At 41.8% G+C, this 17,389-nt stretch overlaps 1 protein-coding gene across 5 annotated transcripts in view; it reads right to left on the bottom strand.

Annotated features, from left to right (window-relative positions):
• The window catches only part of SEPTIN11 (septin 11), a 92,817-nt gene that overhangs the window by 5,450 nt on the left and 69,978 nt on the right, over positions 1 to 17,389 (bottom strand). For 3 of the 5 annotated variants that reach the window (XM_049630693.1, XM_049630697.1, XM_049630698.1), the window contains exons 6-9: positions 16,849 to 16,945; positions 15,435 to 15,603; positions 9,713 to 9,845; positions 8,098 to 8,285 (exon numbers count right to left, since the gene is read on the bottom strand). In XM_049630693.1, the coding sequence (XP_049486650.1) occupies positions 8,098 to 8,285; positions 9,713 to 9,845; positions 15,435 to 15,603; positions 16,849 to 16,945 (587 nt within the window). Of the gene's footprint in view, positions 1 to 43; positions 4,542 to 7,741; positions 7,965 to 8,097; positions 8,286 to 9,712; positions 9,846 to 15,434; positions 15,604 to 16,848; positions 16,946 to 17,389 lie in introns of those variants that run through there. The other 2 variants (XM_049630695.1, XM_049630694.1) reach the window with 2 other exon arrangements.

The following is a 17,389-nucleotide window of genomic DNA, read 5'->3' as shown; positions in this document are numbered from 1 at the left end:
ATTCAGATTCAAATTTGATTCTTAAAGTCTTAAAAAAAAAAAAAAAAAAGGGGAGGGGGGCTTTTCTACAACTGTGAAAGAACAGCAGTGTATCAGTTACAGGGATGACTTCCCGGAGCACAGCTGGGGCTGAGCAGCCCAGCAGCGGTAGCACCAGAGGCCAGGGAAGAAGAGGAGACCTCGGCTTGGCCTGGAGGCGGTGCGGTGCCAGGAACACCAATCAGGACAGAAGGGAATGGGAATGAGGGAGAAAGGGTAGCAGAGACCATATGTGAAATACAGGATACCACATGGCAAGTATCTGGGAGGAGCTGGAGCCGTGCAGATGGTAGCATTTGAAATCCACCAGACAAGGCAGGAAAGCAGGAGACTCTTTCATCCCTACTTCTTTTGCCCAACATAATAACCATGTGTACATATGCATACCAAACACTGACTAAAAAGAACTCACAAAAGGGCACACATTGTTTGGGTAAAAATATATTTTCCCCCACTTTTATGTCTTGGCACTAGTGATATATGCATAGATTACCTGTCCACCACTCTCCTACCTTAACAGACACCAAATTACCGAGCATGTTTGCTAAGTGATTACTTTCTTACTTGAAAAAAATGATATAGCTCATATCGATACAATTATTTTAGTTTTTAAAAAGGACAAGTGTCTAACATGCAGCTTACATATATGACAATTCTGCATTAACACTGAAAGTAGATTACACAACACTTTTTTTTTTTTTAGAAACACATTGGTTATTTTCAAACAGCAAAATGACAGTGTTCTACAACTACAGTTTAAGGCATATCAGCATATTTTAAAATTAAGAAATAGACAAAGTTCTAATGCTGTTCACAGCTTTTCAATTTATTAAAAAAATTCCCTTCATACCTACATACAATCTAGACTTTGTAGGTCATAATTTCCACTAAAGAGTCATCACATATGTATCCTGTCAATGGAACCAAGACTTCTGGAAGCTGAGACTTGACGATTTCAGACACTTGCAAATGGCAAAGCAAAGGGATCTGAAAGGACGGTTTGGAAGGACCACACAGAGACAGTATGACATGGGTTGATAACAGCTGAAACCAAGATTCAACAGTCTGTATGTGACACACTAATGGATATGTCAAGAAAGTGAAGAAACCCAGTCCATTTGTTTGAGGTGCACAAGATATGAAGACTAAGTGTTATTGCTGGTGAGATTCCAAAGCAGAGAAGGAAGGTAATAAAGAACCTGTGCTCAGTGTGATATTAAATGTTCCCCTGGTTGAGATGCCCTTTCTGGACAAAACTTTGACCAGTTAAGAAGGAGCCTAGGTTGGGAAAACATAGTCTCTAACTGCTAATAAATTCCCAAAATGCTTCTCCATCACATTCTCCTGCATGTACAACTGTTACGAGTATCTAAAGTCCAGAAGCAATGGTCATTATGGTTGAACAAAAGATTTGGGGAGAGGCCAGCTAGATCTGGCAAAAAAACAAAAAAACAGGTGTGTTCACTGCTAGCAGTTAGCATGAGGGAAAGACCATTAAACCAAGATCGTCAAAAAAATTAAGCAGTCATAAAAGCAGCTTAGCATAAAAAACATTTTCCTCTTGATTTTCTCCAATGGAAGGTGGTAGTTTCTTATTCTACCTTTATTTACATAGTCAGAACCAAGGACCCTCTAATCTCCAGCGATGCCCACAATGCTGTGTAGAACACAGCTGGGAACAATAATTTCTGACCTCCATACTGGTATCAAAAAACTGAATTTATATTTCTTGTGGAAAAGGTACAAATGTGGTTATTTTAAATATATAGTTTTTTTTTTGTAAGCAAAGGCTACTCAAACCATTACCTCCCTATACCTCCCTCCAAAAAAGGAAAAAAAAAAAAATTCACCTATCCCGTTTGTTTCTCTAATTTTAAAAAAGTCCAAAAGATCTCAAAGTTTTCTTACTACTGTACTTACATGCAAAGGCGAAAGCACATCCAATTAGATTTGAGGGTATCATTTATTCCGTGCAGAGCCAAGGACTACTGTGAAAAAAGGCACAGATACAGAAAGAAGAGAAGGGCAGCAATAACAAACCAAACAGGGCAGGGCAGCAGGAGTAGAAAAGAGTTCAGAAGCAACATGTTAAAAAAAAAAAAGCTTCTAGAACTTTCTTTTGACTTTTTATTCCCTGACTCTCCATATGATTCATTTTGTCATGAAAATTTTCATGGGAGGAAAAAAAAAATCAACAATCTTGGAATCAAAAAGTCAGCTGGATGGATGCCTTTCACAGCGAGGCTCACTTTTGAAAAGGTTTCAGTGATGCATTAAAAATGGTAATTTTAAAATGACCATTTTTGGAATTTACATGTATATTTTCTGTTACAAGGCACAAAAATGCTCACACAAGCAGCGGTTGGAACAAGCATACAACACAAGTATTCAAGCTTTTGTCTGGTGCACAGCACATGAGCAAATTTAGCCATGGTTAGAATCGGCATGCCATCTAGTATTTGGCTGCTCCACAACTAGCTTTGGACTAGAATCATTAAAGAAAACAAAAAAAAACATTAGTCCAGTACCTCCTAAATCAGTCTTTATACCACCATTGCTGATTCTAGTTTGCAGTTTCTAGCCCAGCTTAGTTTGGGCTTCAGTGAAACTGAATTTTTACTTTGCCTACTTAAGCCTAACTCAGTTCATGGAAGACCATAATTTCTTTCCCCTGAAAGTATGATTGAGAGTGAAGAGAAGGAAAAAAAAGAAACTTTTTTGGAATCAACTAGAGACTTATTTAAAAAAAGGGGGGGGGGTGGATTGCATGTGTGTGTCAGGGAAGGTACAGTGTCTTCTATCCTATTTACCTAATGTCTGACTAGTGAAGGCTGGGAGGAAGCACAGAACTGGAGCATCAGGTTCGTGAGAAAGAATACTCTTTTAAGTAAGGAACAGGAGACTATTGAGTTAGAAGTTGGGAAGATCTTGTTAATGGAGGGGGGAAAAAATCAAGAAGATGAAGGGATAAGCCTCACAAAGGAACAGAACCGAAAGGAGAGTCAATATGCCCCTTTCCGTGGTCTGTGTCGTGGCCTGTGGGTTGGCCCTGATTCTCAATGACAGGGTGATGGGCTGGGACACAGAGAGCAGGTGGAGCTAGTCATGGTGAGGACAAAATGAAGAAACTCCTTCAAGACAACTGGATATGAAAGACCAGCTGCTCTAGTTCTCCTTCCCGTTATCACCAAATATGGAAAGGAGACCATGCACAGAAGCTAGATGTGCAGTTGAATTTCTACCTTCTTCACTCATGGCTTTGTGTCAAGTTCCTTCCCATTTCCTTCTTAATGTTTTATTTTTTTTATTTTTGAGAAAGGAAGAAAGAGAGTGTGTGTGTAAACAGGGGGAGGGGCAGAGAGAGAAGGGCACAGAGGATCTGAAGCAGACTGTGGTGACAGCAGAGAGCCCGATGCGGGGCTTGAACTCATGAACCGTGAGACTGTGACCTGAGCCAAAGTCGGATGCTTGACTGACTGAGCCACCCAGGCGTGCCCCCCTTCCCGTTTCTACCTTAAATTGATGAGATCCCCTCATAATTTGTGCTGCAGATGATATACAGTTTAACAAATTTTCTATTTGAAGCATTTCTGAAAATTTTCTCCTCATGATTGAAAAGTATTATTAGAAGTACGGATATCCTAGAATCGGTCATTGACCACGGAGAGCGTGAAAGAGTGCTCATTGTAAGTGGAAGGGAGGTTGTGGGAAACCCATCATCCTTAGTAGAGGATTCTTCTACTAGGCAATGTTATATGACCTGACCTTGGAGATCACTAACTGTGAGAGGATCAGGTTGTACTGATAAAAGAGACCATCAGCAGTTCTCTCATTACAGTCCAACTTGTCAAGGATTTGAGAGATAGGGGTTCAGACATATTTTGAAAGCCATATGAGGGGACAGTGTGAAGAGACCCACAACATGGGTCAAATAAAATTATAATAATGAATCTCCATGCAAATGCATAGGTCCTAAAAAGCTGACCCAACCGTTCTACCTACATACAAAGCTACTCTGGTTGGGGCACATGTGGAGAAGAGGCAGAGTGAGTTCAGGGCTTCTGCCACCATGGAGATGAGAAATCAAGAAAAGCCAAGTTGTTGTCATGGCTATTCAGGGTTATGGTTCAGCTGCTGAGACGATGAGAAGTTCTCCTGACAGACGTACATGGAGCCATTGACCCTCCGTCCCTCGGTCCAAAGCAACATACAAGCAACAGGCATGCTTCCTGCTGCCGCTCTGAACAGGCATAAAAGGCAAATCATTTACTTTCCAGAAACAAAGTCCAGCTGCACAGGGCTTTTGGTGTTATTCTCTTGTTCTATCATTTTCCACTACCCAACAACATTCAGCAAAATGAGTTAATAGTTATTGGTGTCTGGGGAAGGGTAAAAAAATAAAATAAAACAAAAGGACACAGATGGCAGAGATACAATATTACTGCAAAAGCAGGTGAATGCGGGACCATCCTTGGCTTGCCAGGCTTTATGTGAAGCTTGCACTGCAAGTTAAAAAACAAAACAAAAAAGTTAGAAATAATAATAAATAAAAAAGAAAGGAAAATTAGGAGTGCCAGCACCAGCATTCGGTGATGGTGAATGCTCATGCAATGATTATGGAATCGACAGAAATTAAAACCACAAATTTGAGTAAGCTACTCTACACGACAAGCAAAAGCAAAATTTTAATACTGAATTAACACATGGTTAGTTTCCGTTTGCATGTAATTTACGAGTGACTTCTTGAAACCACTACATGTGACAGTGGAAGGATTTGCTATTTGATTTTCATTTTCTCAAATAATATAAATCACAATCTATTAGGTTTGGTCATCACATCGGTACTGAATAGGAGCAACACCTTCCCATTACTGAGCGGCTGGAGTCAGAGAATAAATCTACAATAACGTCTTCAAAAGATGAACTTGGGGACTGGGATACAGTGAGTGGTCATGCTATTAATCTACTTGGAAAGGGAAAACAGGATGAGCATCGTGTGGCTACAGCTACAGCAGGTGCCAGGAGCCTTTCCCCCGCGTTTAGGTACAACACAAAACCAAACCCGAGATCCGCACATCTAATTTTAGGCAAGTCTGAAACATGCAACTTCACTCCTTAGCAAGAATAAAAAAAAAAAAAAAAAAAAAAAAAAAAAAAAAGTTGAGGTGTTTTTTTTTTTTTTAAGATGAGTGGATGACTGTATAAACCATGGTTATCAGATGCCGGGTACAGTTTTAAAATGATGGATTTTAAAACTTCCTTTTGGGATGGATGAAACGTCACCACCAACGCCCACTGGCAATTGTGCAAAGTTTCAGAAAAGAATGCTGTCCACTGAACAACTTACCCTCGGGTACTCGCACCACTGCGGCATAGCCGCAAACAAGGGAAGTGCCTTGGTGGCCAGAAAGGGCAGGAGGTGGGGTCCGGCTAACGGCAGTGCCAGGGTTAGCTCTACTTTGTCTGTAATCTTAGGGAAGGTTATATGCTCTCATGCCACTACAGCTCAAGTAGAAGCATAAAGCCTTACCTACGTTATAAAGGGAGCGTGTCATTAGAATAGAAAAAACAGAATTTAAAACTATTAGAAAAACTAATTTCCGAGGTGGAAGCATACCAGGTGAATAAATAAGCGTCTCTTTCGTAAAAATTGTCTCCCTGAAACAGAGCCAGCCCCTAAGTGGCATGTTTGGTGACTCTAGAATCTCTTCCAGCTACACGAGGAGACAAGAGTCTCCCATTTATTTTCAAAGAGCTGCTCTGGTTACCCTGGTGACTGTCTTTCTGTGGTCCTCTCTAACCAGAACTCTCCCCTGGCTGGAAGGGGTGGCGGGGGCAGGAGAGGGGTGGTTAACTTTTGTACTTCAGGCCTCCAACTTGCAGTTGCTTTCTGTGCTCAAATGGGAAAGTTGTAGAAAAGGTTAAGAACCTGCCAACACATATGTGCCATCGTCAGGTACAAAACCTGGTCACTACTGCACACCAAATGAAGTCTAATTCTATTAATGATACACAAGAATGTATAAATAAGGCTAAAATAGAATTTGCACATACTTCATGTAAACTTGAAAAGCATTATACACCACTAAGGCCCAAGGCTGGGGTGAAAATAACCTAAAATGATCAAAAGGGCAAGGAAAAACCTCCCTACACTGGGAAGTCTATTACTGGAGAGACCTTTTTTTAATGGAGGCACAGTACGGATCCGCTCTTGGAACTAGTATTGCTTAAAGGCACATCCAGCGTACGTGAAATATCCTTGGAACACTGCTGGTCTTTTAAAAACATTTTTAGTTCTGAAACATGTACCTTTATGCACATTAGTGCTTAAGGGTAAGAAAAACTTGACTTTGGGTTTCCTAAGCTGTGAGTCAGCAGCTTTTTTGTTTCATCCATGCCTATGGATGTGGTCATTTACACACACACACACACACACACATACACACACACTCTCTCTCTCTCTCTCTTTTTTATCTTGGGTTAGTTAGGATCAACAAGTGTATAGATAGTGCCAAATGACTTTCATTTCATCTCTGAATCTCTGCATGGGGAACGTCACCATGAGTGACTGATACTCTCCCAACAAGCACAGCACAAGGCACTTTCTTGAACTGGATTAAAATCTAGGCAATTGTTACTCCCAGAATTAATCCAGCATAAGTAAAGTTTCAGCCCCTTGGGAGGCCTTGAACACTTGGGTCTGCACCAACCCCAGAGAAATCACACCACATCTACACCAGCTACTTTCTATTGCTTAGAAAACATGCTTACTTCTTTGTTCTCTTGACACATTTTCTGCTGTCTCAGAGCTTGGAAAGTCAAAGGCATAATTTAAAACTCTCTCCGTGTATCACTGTAGAAGTCTATTGTGCTTTCTGCCACATGCAGTGTAATGAGGTCCCTCAGGGGTGAGTCTGCATGCTCACCAAGACTAAGGACACCACCACTGTGCCCAGTCCCCCACGATAGGTCTCAATTACTGCGCAGATTCAATCCTATCTGCTCTATTTGTTAAAATTTAATTCTTTGCCTACCCAAGTACCAACATTTTTATCGTTTACTTAATTGTCCGCTTTTCCCCTAGAATCTCAGCATCTAAGGATAAAGAGCAAGAATCCTGAAACACATTCGGGGCTGCCTTATCGCTGCCCTAGGAGCACCGTGTGTTAGACCAAGCAGGGCAGTATCTGTGGGTTCGCCATCCAGCCGCCACAAAAGATTTCCTAGAAGGTACTGTACTGACCACTGTGCTTATTGTCAATCCAGTAGCGATTGTCATAAAACCGCACTCTCTAGTCGTTAAGGTGCTTTGATGTAGAGCTTCAAATCATGAGAGAATTTCAAGGCAGGCCCAAGTCTCCCACTGGATTCAGGCAGCCACTATTGGAGTATTACAGGAAGTGACTACTTTAAGAGCAGAATCTGACCCTTTGGCACATTAAGTCAAAGCCATATTTAAAAAAAAAAATTTTTTTTTTTTTTTGGTATGGAGATAGGTGTGTTTTGAGGATTGGTGAGGGTGTCTTAACTGGAAGGGTATTTTGATCCCATTTCCACAATAAAACAATTCACCATCTTACTGAATTTAAGGGAAAACTTGTGGCCACTAGCGGTTCGTCCCGATCTTCCATTTCGGAAACAAGGCTTTCAGTGACCGGCTTATCAAGCCTCACGACACAGGATAGAAAAATTTTAACAATCATCATTTTAGGATGCCCTTTATCAAGAGTCATGAGGATTGTCTCCAGGGAGTAGTGAAGAGATATGGACTGTCTTCTCAAGAGTCCTAGTGTTGGTGCAGAAGATGCCACCGGAGACAGCAGGTTCCTCCAGCCCTGATTGCTTGGTCATGTGGTCAAGTTTTATAAATTAATATTTCTGTACCCTTTACAAATACTTTAAAAACCTGTATCATCTTCCCTGCACTGTAGAGAAAAGACTTGCATTTATCTTTCTGGTAACAGACCAGTTTCCAGTCTGTAAATGGGAAAAAGTAGAAACATGCAAGAGGAATCAATGGTTAGAGGGCCCCGATGCATGGGGGGGACACCCGCTTACTTTTTCTTATCCTTGTCTTTCTTGGTTTGCTGGGCCCCAGACTGCTGTGCCTGGGACTGCAGGAGCTGAGCCGCTGCCTTCTTCTTCTGGAAGTTGTTCACCTCCTCCTCCAGCTCCTTCTTCTTGTCTTCCACTTTCTTCTTCTCTTCTTGGTGTGTCCGCTTTAGGAGGTCAAACTTCTCATGGAGCTGGAGAGGAAAAGAGGAGGCCAAGTTTGGTGAGGGGAGTGGAAAGTTACAGCTGAAGATCTTCTGCATCTGTTCAAACCCCAAACATGCCTCGTGTTCCTGCACGTGCTTTAATCCCACGAGGGAAGCACCGTCTGGCACTCCTGGAGGAGCCAGGCTGAGGGGGCAAAGATCACCCCTCGGAGCCCTATGAGCCTTTGAGATTTGGAGCCTGTGGCACTCACTAAAGGGAATTCTGTTCATTTTTACTGATAATAAAATACATATTCATTGTAAAAAGCATAAGGAAGAAAATAAAAATTATCCATGCTAACAGAAATTACCCAAGTGGTAATGGTAGTTCTTTATTTCTGGTCCTTTTTCAAAATGTATAATATACAGTTACTTAGAGACATACACAGTGACCACAGATGATGTATGGTGTTCAAATAATAAGAATATGTTGGGAGATTTCTGGCAAATTTCTTGACAAACCAAATTCAGAAAATTATCAAAAGCAGGAAGGAAGGGAGGGAGGGAGGGAGGGAAGAAAGAATGAAGGAAATAACTCTTAGTAGATAATTCTAGATTTCCATCCAGCATCCACTTGGTATTTATAATCAACAACAAATAAGGCTCAACTTTCCTTTCTCTGTAGCAAAACTATACTGAGTGCTTAGCTATTTAAATAACCTCTAAATTTCAATAGCCTTTATAAAGATAAATGAAAAGAGAATGATGAAGAAATTATTTAGACAATTTGGAAATGAATATAGCTATAGGTCATGCACTTGAGATACTCATTATCTGCCATCAGAGACAAACAGATTACTCTCCCTCCCTCCCCCTCTCACGCTCTCCATATGAGATAAGTGTTATGCAGAAACCCATATGACCTTCTAGGAGGCAGTTAATCTGGCCTGGTCACGGGCAATGAGAGGAGTCAAAGGATGCTGGAGCAGGGAGAGCATGCCCACAAAGGAAGAAGATGCATATACAGATAGGGCATATGGAGACCATTACCCATCAGGTTGTGCCCAAGGGCCCATCCACTGTTTAGCTCACTGAGTTGGCTCATAGACTAAGACAATAGTAGTAATAATAGTCCCAGAATCCCAACTCTTATGTTGCAAGACTTATAAATTAAGGAGATATTGAGCTACAGAGAACATGAGACCACGCCTGAAGACCTAAGGTCTAGTTTTGGTTTCAGCTCTGCTACTTACTAGGTATGTGACTGCATAACTCATTTAAGTTTTATGGCTCTCAGTTTTATCATCTGTAAAATGGGAATAATACATGACCTGCTTCTCTTACCATGGTAGCTGCTCATGTGATAAAATATATGTAGAAAGTACTTAGGAGAGCATGAAGTTCTATATAATGTGAAGTATTAATAACACATCTTACTTATTTTTCTCTCACTTGAAGGAGGACAGATGGCTTACCTCTTTCTCTGCCTCTTTGAGTTCAGCTTCTTTCTCCTTCACTCTCATAACAAACATTTGCCTCATTTCTTCTTCTTTCTTCTGAAGTTCTCCCAGAAATTCATTTCTTTTTGCTTCGTACGTCTCCTGAAGACTATTCAAAAGCCAAACCAAGGACAGTGTTGTGAAGTTGAATAGGAAATTTCAGCTCATATAATTTCTACTCATTGCTTCCAAAAAATAGGTAAGGCTGCCACTTACCATATCAAAGGACACATAAAATGGCACACCATCTTCTTTTGAGTTATGCAGTGATCAGAAAGACAAGCACATCAAGAGCCAGAGATGAGTCAATAAACACAATTTGGCACTACAGGGATGTCTTACTGGCTAAGTGTATCCTATCTCTATTCACACAGAGAAAGCCTGGGTTGGACTGGCTGGTATTTTCCAGATCAGCAAACAAGTAGACACCAAGATGAGAGTTAGAATTTTAAAAAATGAAAGCAGTAGTGTAGGGAGAGAGTGCAAAGGCACTGGAGCCACACACACCAGGGTTTGGATTCTGGCCACAGCAACTTACTGACTGATCTTGGGATGGGCACAGACCCTATGCTTCCGTGTTCTCTGTGTAAGATGCAGCTACACCAGCGTTTACCTTCTAGGGATAGGATTATGGGGATTCAGTGAGGGCAAAGTGAGTAAAGCATTCGATATACCATCAGTGCTTAGCAAATATTACCCTTCCCCACTCACCTCCCTCCAGCCCCCAATTCAGAAAACAGACTCAGTGAACCATCTAGAGACAATAGTATATCTAAACATATTATAGAAAATTGCTGCTTTTCAAGTTATATTATCAATTGAAAGTAGAGCAGGGAAGAGTTTTATTTTTATCTTAAATCCCATCCTCCTCCTGACTCTCTACAGAACGTTGAGCCCAATATTTTAAATTGAATGCTAGATTCAGCTTTACCTCTAAGTCAGAACAAATATATTGGCAGAAAAATTGCTTTTGGTAACACAACTTAAGAAAACACACCCCCATACCTACACCTACACAGAGAGACAAGTGCTGATATTTGATAAGGTGCGGTTTCTAGTTCTCCCTTGCAGTCTCCCTAGAACAGCACCCGTTACAGTAATGCGAGTCTGCAGAATATCCATCTCTACCCGTGGGCTGAATTCATCCTAAGTGCTGACTCCAAATTGGAGTGGATAACCTGTGGATAACCCCGGGGACCATGCAGAGCTGCCTCCCAGCATCCACACTGGTCCTTTCAGAAGGAGAAAAAGGACATTCAGGTGGTAGGAGCAAGCATGCATGGAGTCAAACAGTCAGAAAATGTCTTCAATAGGATTGCTTATACTTCTATAATCAACACTTTTATTGGTTGATTAAAAATAAGTTCTCCTACCCTCAAGGGTGTCCACACTAACCTGTTAATGAACAATCAAGCACTTTGAGTTTCCAGAGGTATATTTAGCTTTCACTTATGAAACAAAAACATTCTGGGCCAATGTTGACATTGGCTAATACTTACTAATAGCAATATTTAGACTTGAGATTTAAGATACATAGCCACGGAGATATAGAAATGTATTGACAGAACTAATTCATGGATTTGATTTTGCTTGTTAGCATCTAATAAACTCTTCGTTACCAGTATTTAGATCAGAACTGCTGAAGGCAGAAGATGACCTCTCCCTGCTATAAAATTTGGGGGGAATCTCTGTTTTTTATTTATGATAATGAATAGATCTCCCTTTTCAAGGGAAAGGAGAATGAGAATAGGTACTTCAGTTCAGACTTCATTCTGGTAATTCACACAGTGTAATTCTCTCTCTGTTACAATCTTCTGTAACTACCTGGTGAAGGGTATCCTGGAGAATAACACATCACCAGTGGTACGAAGCAATTTACACACAAGAATTCACTAATCCTTACACACCCAATAAGGTGGGTATTACTATCTACCTCCCACTTCATAGATGAAGAAACTTGGAGACAAGTGTTTAGTAATCTGTCCAGGTCACACAATGAAGAGTAACAGACCTGGGATTTGCACCCAGGCCATCAAGCTCAGACAGGAACTCTATCCACTGCACTCCATTGCACAGAGGTCCGCATGTTCCCCAAAACAAATGGGTCTCATGAACCTGAAAACTTTGTGATCTCTTGAGAGAATAGTGGCAATTAAGCCCTTTTTGTGACCTGACAAGAGTCAGGGGAAGGGGGCACTCTGAGATAAGGAATGGGCAGTTTGGACAGGGACTGTTGGGGTAAAGTACAAAGGAGTCTCAGGAGAAAAGAATCAGGAACAGGATCAGTCCAGTCCCTATTGTGTCCTACATCCTCTTCCCTCTTCTGGCATCTTCAGATGCCAGCCGGAAGGGGCCAAGGTCTCAATGAGGGGGACCTGGGTCCAGAGAATGCATGCTGCCCTGGTTGGGCTGAAGACCACAGGGCAGCAGGTGGTAAGATGGGCACAGGAGAAAGCAAGCTGACATGTGGGTAGGTAGGTAGACAGATACACAGATTCTGCCACAGGACAACAAAGACACAACTCTAAATTGAGGCAGGTCAAGGACACCACCAGAAATACATTCAGTTAGCTTTACTGGCTTTGACGTACTTCCAAGGCTTTCATACAGCCTCTTACTGTGTTTGTCCAGCTCCTGGTTTTGCTTCCTGCTGTACGATATATTCAGGTGATGGCTGCCCCTTACTAGCCTTGGCTTTAGAGATTAAGATTACTCTGTGCTTTATAAACACAAGAGCAGCTTGGAGGACAAAGAGTGGATACTGGGTGCTCAAAGGAAGGATGGACCTCACTGTACACCCACAAAGAAATCCTCTGCTTTGGGAATATACTTATATTCCTCCCAGCTCACCCAAAATTCACATGGAAAAAAATCCAAGAGCATCTGGGAATGATGGCTTTGAAGATGAAATTTTGGGAAACAACTCATATCAGCAGCAGCTTTTGCTTCCCCTTAATTGTGGTGCCCTTCATTCAGGGTCCCCTCACTGCACCCCTTCAGTGTGGTCCCAGGCTCAAGAAGTGCTGGGGATGCTGGAAATGCCTCAGAGGGAAAGTCTGAGACGTCTATAAAATGTTGCTACTGCCAATGTCAGAGAAACTGCCTGTGGTCTCTTCCATGAGTTTTATGGTTTCAGAGCTCACATTTAGGCCTTTAATCCATTTTGAGTTTATTTATATGCATGGTGTGAAAAAGTGGTCCACTTTCATTCTTTTGCATGTAGCTGCCCAGTTTTCCCAACACCGTTTATTGAAGAGACTATCTTTTCCCCATTGCATATTCTTGCCTCCTTTGTCACAGATTCTGACCACAGAAGGGTGAGTTTATTTCTGTGATCTCTACCCTGTTCCACTGATCTATGGGTCTACCTTTGTGCCAGTACCAAACTGTTTCAATTACTAGAGGCTTGTAGTATATCTTGAAATCTGGGATTACGATACCTCCAGCTTTGTTCTTCTTTCTAAATATGTCTCCTCAGGCAAGGGAAACAAAAGCAAAAATAAACTATTTGGACTGCACCAAAATAAAAAACTTCTGCACAGCAAAGGAAATCAACAAAATGGCAAGGTAACCTACTGAACGGGAGAAAATATTTGCAAATGAAATAGCTGATAGGGCAGAGGACCTGAATAGATATTTTTCCAAAGAAGACATACAGACATACAGATGAAAAGATGCTCAATATTACTAATCATCAGGGAAATACAAATCAAAATCACAATGAGATATTACCTTATGCTTTTCAAAATAGCTAATATCAAAAAGACAAGAAATAATAAGCAGTGGTGAGGACGTGGAGAAAAGAGAACCCTCATGCACTTTTGGTGGGAATGTAAATTGGTGCAACCACTGTGGAGAACGGTATGGAGATTCTTCAAAAAATTAAAAATAGAAATACCATATAATCTAGCAATTCTACTACTGAATATTTACCTAAAGAAAATAAAAATATTAGTTTGAAAAGATATGTGTACCTTATATTTATTGCAGCATTATTTATAATAGTCAAGATATGGAAGGAACCTGGGCACCCATCAATAAATGGGTGGATTAAGAAAATGTGGCATGTATACACAATGGAATATTGCTCAGCTTATAAAAAAAAGAATGAGATATTGCTATTTGTGACAACATGGATAGACCCAGAGGATATTATGCTAAGTGAAATAAGTTGAGCAGAGAAAGACAAATACCATATGGTTTCATTTATATGTGGAATCTAAAAAATAATAATAACAAACGAACAAAGCAACAAACAAGCAAACAAAAACCAGACCCTTAAATATAAAGAACAAACTGGTGGTTGCCAGAGGGGAGGTGGATCAGGGGAATGGATGTAATAGGTAAAGAGGATTAAGAGGTACAAACTTCCAGTTATACAATAAGTAAGTCATGGAGATGACAAGTACAGCATGGGCAATATAATCAATGATATTGTAATAATGTTGTTTGGTGACAGACAGTGACCACTGAGGAAGGTACAGAATTACTGAATCATTGTGTTGTACATCTGAAACGAATATAATACTGTATGTTAATTATACCTCAATAAAAAAAATAAATATAGTGAGATGTAAAAACAAAACAAAACAAAAAGGAAACCTTAGGCCAGAAGAAATGGAACCAAATGGGACATGGAAGATGTGTGAACAAAGCATATCCTCTACAAGTCAAAAGGCCTGGACAACATCTGCCACCATCCTGAAGTCCCTGAAGTGAGCGAGGCCAGAGCAGGAGGCTGGACCCAGCTTGGCCAGGCCTTCAAGAGCCCTGCTGGACCTACTCAGCAACACCTCCTTCTGGTGGGCAGTTACCCTGCGCTTGCAGGAGGTATTTTAATTTAAATGCCAAAAACAGAGACAGCAGAAGAGGGAACAGTCTTTACCAAGAAACGGCAGCCCCTAATCATGCCCAGGCACACCTCACATCACCTCAACTGAAATCTCCATTAAGACCCAGTGTGGGCCCAGTTTGGACAAAGCAATCCTCTTCTGGGCCCACAGGTGGCAAACCTGGCCTGGTGGCCCTGCCTTCCCTCCCCACTCTGTGGCCAAGGTACTCAGCCCCTGCCGCCCCTCCCCCACGGCCTAGGTTCTGACAGCAGCTGGGCCTTTGCTGGGCCGCTAATTCTGCATTAATTCCCCCCTTCACATTTTGCCACTTCATCTCCATCCATCGATGATGTGGGAAAACACACAAGAAACTTTCTACAAGTTATTCCCTTTCTTCCTCATTAGTTGTTAGCATTGGACTGAAACACAGAGAGCTGATAAGAGTCCTGGGAAGTGAAACCTGGCTGGCAACCATGAACGAACGGAGCAAACTGTACTGAGCGGCCACACCTCTGTAAATGCCTAGACCAGGCTCCGTGCCTCTGTGAGTATAATGATTAAGAGCAGGGGTTCAAAACTCACTCCATCACTTCCTACTTGTAGGACCTTGGGTAGGTTGCTTACACTTTCAGTGCCTTAGTTTCCTTATCTGTAAAATGAGGATGGCAGTGACATCATCTACATCGCTTAGTTGAGATAATACCAGTAAAGTGGTTATCGCAATGCCTGCCAATTATGCTTACTAACGTGTCCCCACCAGGTCCCTCAATCACTGCTATCTCAATCCGACAAGCATTTTGGTGATGGAACAACACACCATTCAAGCCACTGTCTGGGAAACAGCTGATTGCTAGGTGCCCTCATACCTGAAGGGCTTGCTGTCAGGGTCAGTGTCCTTGAACCCCATCTCCTCAAGCTTACAGCGCCGATACAGTTCATAATGGCGGGTGTGAGTCTGTTCTCGCAAATCTTCCATGTTCACGCGGATCAGCATCTCCCGAAGTTTCACAAAATCACAGTGGTTTTCATTCTCAACTGCAAGAGATGGGAAGGTGGAAGCGGCTATCAGCAATGACATCCCTAAAAATCTGAAGTGACACTTTCAAAAAGTTATCACCATCGCTCCTGAAATCTCAAAGCTGTGAAGACCCTTCACTGGATTCGCCTTACATTCCCAACGAGGACAAGATTTTCGACAATGTGGACCATAATGTTGATGACCACAGTGATCGCAGAGTGCCTGCTCAGGGCAGGGCATTGCAAGAGGAACTTTATAAATATTGTCTTTATCCTTCAGAACAATTCTGCCAAGTAGGCATTGTGACTCTCGTCTTATAGATGCAGAAGCAAGGCTTTGATAAGGAAGCTGACTTCCTGAGTACTGGGAGCAGAATCTACATTCAAACACAACATCTGGCTGCAAAGCCAGGTCTATTTCCACTACTCCGTGCCCCCTGGAAGTATACAAGGCAGGTTCTACATACCACTTCCTTTAATTTCATCAACACTATGAAAAAAGCTTTATTATAGAGAAATAGGTAAGATTCATAAAAATTGTAATTTTCTTAGAGATCTGAAAGGTACAATTTCTTTTCCCTTCTCACAGATTTATTGCCTTTATTCAGAAAAAAAGAAAAGGGGGACTGATAGATCTTAAACTAATGAAGAAACTTTCTATAGCTATCCTACTTAACCTATAGCATCAGATGTCCTCCCTCAAAACACACAAAGGCAGGAAAATAGGGTCCTTGCCTATCAAAGTGACATATGGGAAGCTTCTTCAGGTCAGAGACTATGATCATGTCTCCCAGCACCAAATAGGTCATAATTCTCAGATATCCACTGAGATAACATTTAATTGAAAGACAGGTTTTCCAGAGATAATGGAGAAACAAGTAACTTCTTGTTTACAAGAAATCTTTTGCAGCTTTCTTATTATACTTTGCTGATGAAACTGGTATGAAAGTTGTTGAAACTTCTAGGGAAGAGCTCTTTTCTACCAGGAATTTATACTCAATTTGCCACACAAGCCAACATTCTTGAGGGGCTGCCTCACCGGAAGTAGGGCACTGTGGTCACTTCTCCCCACCATCTACCTACTTGGTCACAGGGTCTTGCTTCCTCACTTCACAACTGCCATGTGTACAACCCTCCCTTCGTCCTGCCTTTGGTTGAGGACCTCCCCCAAAACCTCCCCAAACAGGGCAGAGAGAGAAGAAGCCAGAACAGTCACCACAGGAGTTAAATGTGGAGACCCCTTTCCCCCTAATGTGCACATACCCTGCACCACACCCCAGGGGTACTGCCTGGCCTTCGCCATCTTGTTGCCGATCTTCACCTCTTCAGTGCTGCCGACCACAGCAAACGGGAGATGGACCTGGGAAGCAACACAAGGACAGAGTTGTTACCTTCTCCAGGTCTTGCCCAGGCTGGTTCTCCACCTTGCCTAGGCTCCGCCCCTTCTGCCAGCCTCACTTAGTGAGGGGGAGACAAAGGGGAGGGTGGGTAGAAGAGGGAGGAAGCTCTGCAGGTCAGCAGAGGTGGGCTTCGTGTACCCCACCCCTCCTATGACCAAATATTGATTATGTGGTATGAGCTAGATTCAAAGGAAACCGTAGGTGTCTTTGCAACCACACAGGAAGCTTCAGACACATGTTGTCCAAGACTGTAGCCGCTAATATATGTGGCCACTGAGCATCAGAAACAGGGCTTACAGGATCAAGAAACTGAATTTTAGTTTTATATACTTTTCTTTTCTTTTTTTTTTTAAGTACAGTTATTTTGAGAGAGACAGAGACAGCGCAAGTAGGAGAAGGGCAGA

Source organism: Panthera uncia, chromosome B1 (genome assembly GCF_023721935.1).
Source record: "Panthera uncia isolate 11264 chromosome B1, Puncia_PCG_1.0, whole genome shotgun sequence".
NCBI lineage: Eukaryota > Metazoa > Chordata > Mammalia > Carnivora > Felidae > Panthera > Panthera uncia.
This window is presented reverse-complemented; position numbering and strand designations above follow the sequence as displayed.